Here is an 8817-nt window from a genome sequence, read left to right as displayed (position 1 = left end):
AGATTAGTTTTCTGGGATGCAGTAGGACAAAGGGCCCTCGCACTAAGAGGTTGCTGTCAAGTATTCTTCAGAAGGGGTTAACAAGCAAATGGTGCCTGGGAACAAAGGAGCAGGGGTTAAATGTAGCCGTAGTAGTGGGGCCAGGATGGAGAGGCCGACTGGCTCAGGCTCGAGGCGGGTCAGATAAGCAGGCACTGCACACTTTCTTCCCTAACAATGTGACTAAGGTATGTCAACGTCACATCCGGTTTAGCGGGCGGGAGCAGGGAACAAAAGGAGACGAAGGACGCATGCGTTTGGTGAGTCCCGGATTCTGGTGGGTTCTTCCGCTCAGGCTGAGTGAAGCGCTTCCGGGTCGCCGCCGGCTGCAGCCTCCCGGCGCGGTAAGTACAGAGACAAAGCTGCCGCCGTCTCTTTGCCCCTTAATTCCTTCTTCTCCCACAGAAATCCATTTCCTTTGACCCGACTCCCCAGGAGCTCCATATTGAGAGTCCTTAACCCTTAAAGAGCTCCAGTTCATTGGCCGCTTCCTCGAGACTAAGCCCCACCCCGTCACACAAGGCCCGTCATTCATTGGTGTCACTTCCTGTCACCCAGCATTTCTTTCAGTTAATTGGCCCTACCCAGGCCCCGCTTTTTTCGCGTTTAGCAACCCTATAAGGCCAAATTTCTGTCTTGAGTCCCGCCCTACTTTCTTCCTGTTGGTCAACTGCGTGGTCATTACCGTAATGAGTAAAGAATGGGCGGTGGCTTTGCGACAGTGGGTTGGGCTTTCCGAGCCGAGATCTCTGGCCTGTCAGAACTTCTTGGACATGAGGGTGTTTTCCCTCGTGCCTAATTACGCGGGTTGGAAATCTGAGATACAGGGAAGGGCAGCGGCTGGCCCTGGGTCGGTCAGATAAATTAGGACAGAAGCAGGACCAGGCATCAATTCTTTTCTCCTGCTCATCCCTTTCACGGAGGAGTTCTAAGCCCCGACTCACTGTGTGACCTAAAGCCAGTCTCTGCCTGTCGCTGGGCCTCAGTTTGCCTGTCCTCAGTTTAATAAAGGTTATCTGGCACTCCTGGTCGGCTCCCTCAGCCGCTCAAAGCTGATTGTACCCTTATAATGTTAGTTCATCCATTCAATCTTACATCTACTTATTTATCCACTTATTCATGCCTCCTAGAATGTCTTACTAAGCCCTGCTTGCATATGCTACAATCCCCCCACCCCAACATTTGGCTGTGATTCTTGAGCGGTCGTTAGTGTCCTAAATTTCTGACACTGGGCGGGTGTGGTATGGGCCATCATAAAGGTGCAAAAAGCAGGTTTTAGTGTGTGGAGGAGGTAGGGATAATTTCAGTAGAACCCTGCTACCTCTAATTTTGTATAATTTCATAATGCCAGTCTGCATTCTGGATTCCTATTCCTACACTTGACTCCCATTCCCTTCCCTCCTTGAACACCCTGCAAACAGCTTTATTTATCCATTATTTACTTAATTATCAGAATTACTTTGACGGTGGTATAATTGTTATTATCCCCATTTTACAGATGAAGACACTGAGGCCCAGAGAGGTTAAGTGACTCAGCCAAGGTCAAACAGCTAGTAAGTGTTGGAGCCAGGACTCATAGCCAGGTCTATCTGATTCCTAGGGGGAGGGGCTGCTTTCCTGCTGTCTTCCACCCTATCCCTAAATCAGATTACAACCAAATTAAAAACGAAAACTAAGCAAAACACATTCACTTGACCCTTTCCCTCAGTCTAGGAGCCATGTCCACTTTGTTCCCCTCACTCTTCCCTCGTGTGACTGAGACACTGTGGTTTAATCTGGATCGACCCTGTGTGGAAGAGACAGAGCTGCAGCAGCAGGAGCAGCAGCATCAGGCCTGGGTGAGTGAGCAGCTAGCACAGCACAGACAGAGACCCCAGCATAGACAGAGACCCCAGCACAGACAGAGACCCCCTTCAGTGGGCCATGACCCAGCCTTACTCCGGAAATATTTGCCCTCAGCTGGGAATAATCAGGCTGGGAGCCAGGGAGCCAAGGTTCTCATCTTTTCATACCCTAATTTACAGGGGTACCATGTGACTTCTGGGCCAGATTAGAGCCCAGGCTGCTGACACTCAGCCCAAGCTCTTTTCCCTAAAGCACAGGAAATAATTTTGACTATTGAGGATCTAGCAGATGACGCTTTCTAGGCTGGTAAGTCTCTCACTTCATCCTCACCATAATTATACAAAAAAAACAAGGCTCAGAGAGTTTACGTATTTAGATCAAGTTCATAAATGGCAGATGACAAGAAAGGGATTGAATCTCCCTGAGAACTGGGAGGAAGCTTCTCCCCCACACGTGTGGCTCGTCTTCTGGGCAGAATGGGCCAGTCCCGTGCCCCTGACCTGCCCTACTTGGGCTCTGGCCTTGTTCCTCTGTGCCTTTGCCCACAGCTCCAAAGCATCGCAGAGAAAGACAACAACCTGGTTCCTATTGGCAAGCCAGCCTCAGAGGTGAGTGGCTCTAGCAGGTGGGGCCTGTGTGGGGGCCACAGTGGACCGAGGCTCTGCTCTAATTCTGAATGTCCTGCCTCTGACCCAGAGCAGTTGTGGTTCTCAGATCTGGGTGAAGGGCAAAAACGGGAGATAGAAGGGGTGGGCATTGGGCCTAGCATTAAGGTCCTGCAGAACATGCACCAGCCTGCTAGACTCAAGGAGGGAGGGTTGGGGTGGGGGGTCATTCATTGGCCCTAGAGAGAGGTCCAAGTGGGTCAGTTCTTGAACTGGTCCACGCAGGCCTGTAGGGCTTACAGGCTCTGTCCTGCTCACCAGCACTATGATGACGAGGAAGAAGAGGATGATGAAGACGATGAGGATAGTGAAGAGGACTCAGAGGATGATGAGGACATGCAGGACATGGACGAGATGAATGACTACAATGAGTCGCCTGATGACGGAGAGGTCAATGAGGTAGGCAAGGGGTATGGGGGAGGGCCTCTCTTCCTGGGCCCCTGCTCCTGACCCAGTTGATGGCCAAAGGGTACAGAAACCCTGGATCCAGCCAGGGGCAGGATCTGGGGCTGAGGCTGGCTGAGGCCTCTCCCCACCCACACCCAGCCTCCTCTCCAGGTGGACATGGAAGGCAACGAACAGGATCAGGACCAGTGGATGATCTAGGTAGACAAGGCAGGGTGGCCTCAGAGAGATTCCAAGCCAGCCCAAACTACCCTGCATCCCAACCCCCAACCCCTGCCCACAGAACCAGCTGATGGCCCCAGTGCCTGAAAGTGCCCTTGGGCACCTCCTCAGCTGCTGCCAGGATCTGGTCTCCTTGGCCCCTCCCAGGCCATCGGTCTGCACTTGAAATCCCCAGGGCCTGAGCCCCACTCCACCTTCCTGGCCAGTACCTCACCCCTTGATTGCCAGGTCTGGTCTCTTTCTAAGTTTCTTTAATAAAGACAAAGGAATGATTTTCCCCCCATGTCTATTCCCTATTTGTTGGTGGGGCCCAGAGGAGTCCAGCGTCTTCTTTTGGGCTTTGGGGAGAGGGCACTCAAGGGACATCAGCCACACCTAATTGGCTAAGTGGGCCAGGGTTAGGGAAGGCCAGGGGATGCCTGGCCCTGGGTCCAGGGTTCTGTGCCATTTTCTCTGGCCCAGCTTGCATCCAGCTATTCCTGCAGGGCCTCTAACTCACTGTCTGCCACTTCCTCTGATCCCACCCAGAATGGCATGGGCTGAGGATGGGAGGCTTTCTGAGGCCAAGAACTGGGAGGTCCCTGGAGCTCTCCCATCCAGCTTCCTTCATGTTAAGAGAGAAGATTAAATCTCAGAGTAAGGTGGGGATTCCCTTGGAGTCACTCAGCAAATCAGTGACAGAGATGGGTCGGGAGCTCAGAAAGAATGCTGTCAGTCTATGGTTCTCCCTGGAAAGAGGGGGCCTAGTGAAACCAAGCAGCCTGATAGAACTTGACACTTGAGGTCAGTGTAGAGGCTGAAAGGGGTCAGAGGTGGGAAGAGAGACTCCCTAGCCCTGAGCCCAGCATGTGTCAAGGCCCCAAACAGGAAAGGGAGCAGATTCTGAGGTCCCTGCTTGGGTGGGGGTGGGGGTGGGTGTGGGCATCAGTAAGTACCCCTGGGCCTGGACCTCAGCCTGGTCCAGCATAGGTGAGCTGAGCTATGCCATCCTTGATAGCAGGGAAGTCTGGAAGGCCAGTGTGGTGGAGGCGGCAACGGTAGCGGCCACAGCTCTTAGCATACTGCAAGAAGCGGGGTGCACCAGGGAAGAGCACATGGTCAGCCAGCACAGTGGCACCTGCTGGCAGTAGGGCATGGGCCTCCAGCAGCTGCAGGTCCCTCAGGTAACATCGTGGCCGGTGTATCAGGAGCACCAGGTCTGCCCGACTCAGCTGATACTGGGTGCGTAGGCACGGGATCACCTCCTCTGAGCTGCCCACGATGAGCTCCACCTGTGAGGATAGGGGAAGCTGGAGGTGAGGGTGGGGGGAATTGTTCTCCCAGTGAAGACCCCACCAGGATCTGGCTTACTTCATGCCAGATCCTGGCTTAGCTCCCTATGAGTGTTCTCACATTTCCTCTGACCTCAGAACCTAAGAAGTCAGGATCAGTATTGTGATTTCCATTCTGCCTGTGAAGAAGCTGAGGTTCAGAGGATGCATGCTTTGCTAAAGGTCACATAGCTAACAAGAGGCATAGTAAGAGCTGGACCCAAATTTGCTGGGTTCCACAGGCCTTCCTCTTAGCTGTTTCTTTTGTCATCCGGCAGAAAATAATGTGCAGATGACTTGGGACCGGAGGGCAGGAGCTCACACACCATCCAGCATCACAGTCCCCAGAGTGGAGGTGCTTCCTTCTCCTTAGATGGGAGTCCCTCACAAGGGATGTCTGGCTGGGGCAAGGCCTGGGGTGACAGAAATCTGGGGTGGGGAGATGGGAGACTGACCATGTGCTCATCAAAGCCGGCCAGGCGGATGAGTTTTTCAGCCACTGTTGCTGTGCGTGGGTCTCGCTCCACAGTAAGAAGGCGACCCCCAGGGGGAAGGGCTTGGGCAATAAGCAGGGTAGAGTATCCACAGTATGTTCCCAATTCCAGCACACAGGCAGGGGCCTTCTCCTCCACCAGCCGCATCAGGATCTGACCTATGTGGGGAGATGGCTGTTGCAGAAGACATGGGAGACGAATGCAGGGCCCCTGATAGAAAGATATCTCAAATGTTCACCTGCCTCACTGCAGCTCCCAACCAGCTGGGGTCTCATCTGTCTCTTGTACCATAGCCCCAACTGCCCTCCTGGTCCCCGTTTCCTACAGTGTAGTCTTCACACCAGCCCTGGAATCTTTCCAACCAATCTGACCTTATTACTCCTTGGCTCCCGTGAGCTGAAGGCCTTTGGGATTGAACTTGGGATCCTCAGCCTGGCATTCAGGACCTTGGACCTGATCCTGTTCTACTTCCCAGGTTCATCTCTCAGTACTTCCCACCTGTGGCCTGTATCACAGCCATCCCAAACAACTGTACCCAGAATCCATCATGCTGTCTCATTCCTACATGCCACATGTGTATATGTGGCTGGCTTTGCCCTTCCCACCCCCATCTCCATCTGCCTGGCCAACTCAAAACTTCCAGATTCAGTTCAAATGTTGCTCTTTCTCCATGAGGTCCCAGGCAGAAACAACCACCCTATCTTTGAGATTTATGAACGGTCTCTGTTAGAATTTGTAGTTTCATTCCCCTTTTATTGCTCATTGAATATATTTCTGATCTTGGAATTGGACGAACTTCTATTTATTTATTTATTTATTTATGAGACCAGGTCTTGCTGTGTTGCCCAGGCTGGAGTGCAGTAGCGTAATCATGACTCACTGCAGCCTTGACCACCCAGGCTCAGGCAATCCTCCCACCTCAGCCTGCCTAGTAGCTGGGACCACAGTTACTCACCACCACACTCGGCTAATTTTTAAATTTTTTGTACAAACAGGGGTCTCGCTTTGTTGCCCAGGCTAGTCTCGAACTCCTGGGCTCAAGTGATCCTCCTGCCTCGGTCTCCCAAAGTGCTGGGATTACAGGCACGAGCCACCATGCCTAGCCGGTGAATTTCTGAATTTCTTTTCTTTTTTTTTTTTTTTTGAGACAGGGTCTTGCTCTGTCACCCATGCTGGAGAGTGCAGTGGCACAATCATGGCTCACTGCAGCCTCAGCTTCCTGGGCTCAAGCAGTCCTCCCACCTCAGCCTCCAAAGTAGCTGGGACCACAGGTGTGTGCCACCATGCCCAGGTAATTTTTGCATTTTTTGTAGAGATGGGTTTTTGCCATGTTGCCCAAGCCAGTCTCAAACTCCTGAGCTCAGGCAATCTGCCCACCTCGGCCTCTCAAAGTGCTGGGATTACAAGCGCAAACCACCACATAGCCGAATTTCTTAAATAAGACCCTAAAAGCACTTATGCTGGGATTGAGATAAATCCAGGCAGACAGCTACCCTAAATGGTATGTGGAAGCCTCCATGGTGGAGAAGAAAATGTGGAGACAGATAATTACAAAGCTATGGGTTATCTGCTGAGATGGTTATTCCACTGTGTATTATGCTTCCTTTGAGGCCAGCATTTATGGCTCGTTCATCTCTGTGGCCTCTACCCCCCTCCCTGTTACCTAGCACATTCCTAATACAAAAGAGGTGACAATAAATGTTTGCTGAATAAATGACTTAGTCCAAGCTCATTTCCAGATGAGAAAAAAAAAGAGGCCCTAAAAGAGGATCAAGAACCTGCCCTATACACCCAGTAAAGCAGCAACAGATCCCAAATATTCCTTCACTGCCTTGGGGGTACTTCTTGGAGCAGAAGGCTAGGGAACACTGACCTTTGACAGGCCCCATATGGCTCAAGTACTCGTAGTGGCTGCTCCAGTGGTCCAGGGTGGTGAGGATGTGACCGGGGTCACCAGGCAGGGCATGGGTGAGCACGTAGCTGAAGGCCCGCTCCTCGATCCGCAGCCCTGACAGGCAGTCTCGGAGGCTTCGCAGCAAGACCGTGCCCACCAGCAATCGGAAGTAGTGCCGGTACCGCACCAGCAATGTTACCACCAGTGGCAGGAAGGCCAGTGCAATGGCAGGGGACATGGTCCCTACCTGGGTCCTGGGGTGGAGGGAGGGAAACCCACACCCACAATTTGCCTATTTGTGTAGCCTTTGCCAGTAGCAATTATCCTTATGTTTTACAAACCATGGCTCAGAAAGGCTAAGTCTTTTGTCCAGAGTCACACAGCAGAACTGGGATTTGAATCCAGGTTAGTATGATTTCAAGCCTGTGTACTTTCAAGGACTCCATACTGTCTACTTTCAGCACCCAGCCCCAAATCGCCTCTTCCCAGTCCCAACCCCTGGTTCCATCTTCACATCGTTTTCCTGACTTGTTTCTCTTTATCCCTGACGTCACCCCTTCTTCAGGACCCCTTTCACTAGTTCCTCTCTGGGGTATCTTCCCCCACCCCTACCCTCTGCCTGCCTGGACTCCTGTGACCACTGCTGTGTAGCAAAAGAGCATAGGTTTGCAGTCAAAAACACCTTCACCATCACTGTGCCCTGCCTCAGTAAAAGGCAATCAAAATACTCCATAGGGTGTTAGGGTGAGATGTCCTCTTTCCCACCCCAGGACTCTCCCTCTGCCTGCTCTTCCCTGCGGATAGGAGGAGTCTTTGATTCTGTAATAATTCTCCAGCCCTATCTCCTCTCCGCTGTATTCCCCTCTTCTCCTGTGCTGTCTCAGAATTCCCTTCACAAATGTGTACATACACATAATACACAGCACACATTTTCCCTCTACTCAGCTCTTCTCTCCAGAGGCCTTTGGGGAATGGGCCTCTCCTCCCATGTCCTGGGCCATTCTCTTCCTCATCCAGATCTGACCTCCTTGCAGGCCTTCTTGCAAGGCCCCTGGTGGTGGCGGGGAGTAAAAATGAAAGAGTGTATGGATGGGTGTGAATAGGTGAGTGATGCTGTGGGCTTGAACTGGTGTGCTTGGGAACCCACAATCCAGGGCCCTGCTTACCTGGGCTGGAGGCTCCTGCTTAGGCAAGACCAGAGCACAGGACAGGTTGAGGGAGTCCAGGGCCTGCTGTGGGGGATAACTCTTGAGGCAGGAGGCTGGACTGGCTTTCAATTATTCATGCTGAGGTGGCTGCTGTCACCTGAGACCTGCAGTTCAAGTTACCAGCCCCAGGGATAAGCTTAAGCTGCCTCCTACCCTTCAGGAACCTCAAAAGATTTACAGAACCTCAGGGTCTTGATTTGAGGGGTTATAAGAGGTACGAGATCTGGCGACTTCTCCGATTCCTTGGATCAGAAGATGGGGCATGGGGTGAGCCAAGGTGATGGGGTGACTGTAATGTACTCATTGATAATGCAAGTTTTCTGTAAGCAAGGCCATGCCTTGGGCCACAGGTAAGAGTCAGAACCTGTCATTGTACTCCAGGAACTCCCAAGTCTGGTAGGTGAGACTGACCCAGGAACATAGAATATAGTGTGATCACTATTGGATGTTCCACGACTACAGGAACTTTGGCTGTTTTGTGAACTGATGCATATCCAGATATAACAGTGTGTGGCACATAGTAGACACTCAGCAAATATTTGTTAATAAATGCATGAATTAACACTGGATGAGGATTAAGCATAGGGAGCTGGACACGTCCAGAGAATGGGGTCAGAGAAGGTAATCAGGAGGACATTGTACTCAGTCTCGAAGACAGTAGGCAGACCAGGCTGCATGTGCAAAGTCCAGTAGATCAATCAGGAAACATCATTTCTCTACGTCCAGTGAAACACA

General features: G+C 51.9%; 2 protein-coding genes across 14 annotated transcripts; one reads left to right on the top strand and one right to left on the bottom strand.

Annotated features, from left to right (window-relative positions):
* The first annotated feature begins 253 nt into the window (after positions 1-253).
* ANAPC15 (anaphase promoting complex subunit 15) lies at positions 254-4234 on the top strand. Of its 13 annotated transcripts, XR_001003420.1 has the most exons (7): positions 254-383; positions 1538-1622; positions 1753-1877; positions 2433-2492; positions 2811-2948; positions 3705-3817; positions 4177-4234. XR_001003420.1 is itself a non-coding variant. In XM_011956795.1 (6 exons), the coding sequence occupies exons 3-6, from the start codon at positions 1758-1760 to the stop codon at positions 3153-3155; spliced, it is 366 nt and encodes a 121-aa protein (XP_011812185.1). In that variant the 5' UTR covers positions 254-383; positions 1538-1592; positions 1748-1757; the 3' UTR covers positions 3156-3459. The 13 variants fall into 13 exon arrangements, 12 of the variants coding, with proteins under 12 accessions (XP_011812185.1, XP_011812181.1, XP_011812178.1 ...); XM_011956795.1 differs by lacking the exons at positions 3705-3817; positions 4177-4234 and adding an exon at positions 3108-3459 and having other exon boundaries at positions 1538-1592; positions 1748-1877; XM_011956791.1 differs by lacking the exons at positions 3705-3817; positions 4177-4234 and adding an exon at positions 3108-3459.
* On the bottom strand, positions 4127-8098 carry LOC105522309 (transmembrane O-methyltransferase). Its single transcript, XM_011956799.1, has 4 exons — positions 8041-8098; positions 6854-7121; positions 4942-5138; positions 4127-4447 (listed from the first exon to the last, which is right to left on the bottom strand). Exons 2-4 carry the CDS (start codon positions 7110-7112, stop codon positions 4127-4129), a joined length of 777 nt encoding a protein of 258 aa, XP_011812189.1. The 5' UTR covers positions 7113-7121; positions 8041-8098.
* Positions 8099-8817: the final 719 nt, after the last annotated feature.

Source organism: Colobus angolensis, unplaced genomic scaffold (genome assembly GCF_000951035.1).
Source record: "Colobus angolensis palliatus isolate OR3802 unplaced genomic scaffold, Cang.pa_1.0 Scaffold424, whole genome shotgun sequence".
Taxonomy (NCBI): Eukaryota; Metazoa; Chordata; class Mammalia; order Primates; family Cercopithecidae; genus Colobus; species Colobus angolensis.
This window is presented reverse-complemented; position numbering and strand designations above follow the sequence as displayed.

Bases quoted from the DNA above. Each gene is read 5' to 3' on its own strand.
- ANAPC15 (XM_011956786.1), top strand. From the start codon at position 1,758: ATGTCCACTTTGTTCCCCTCACTCTTCCCTCGTGTGACTGAGACACTG. The intron at 1,878-2,432 runs GTGAGTGAGCAG...CTTTGCCCACAG, and splicing joins AGCAGCAGCATCAGGCCTGG to CTCCAAAGCATCGCAGAGAA. The intron at 2,493-2,774 runs GTGAGTGGCTCT...TGGTCCACGCAG, and splicing joins TTGGCAAGCCAGCCTCAGAG to GCCTGTAGGGCTTACAGGCT.
- LOC105522309 (XM_011956799.1), bottom strand. From the start codon at position 7,112: ATGTCCCCTGCCATTGCACTGGCCTTCCTGCCACTGGTGGTAACATTG. The intron at 5,139-6,853 runs GTCAGTGTTCCC...CTCCCCACATAG, and splicing joins CCATATGGGGCCTGTCAAAG to GTCAGATCCTGATGCGGCTG. The intron at 4,448-4,941 runs GTCAGTCTCCCA...CTATCCTCACAG, and splicing joins CCGGCTTTGATGAGCACATG to GTGGAGCTCATCGTGGGCAG.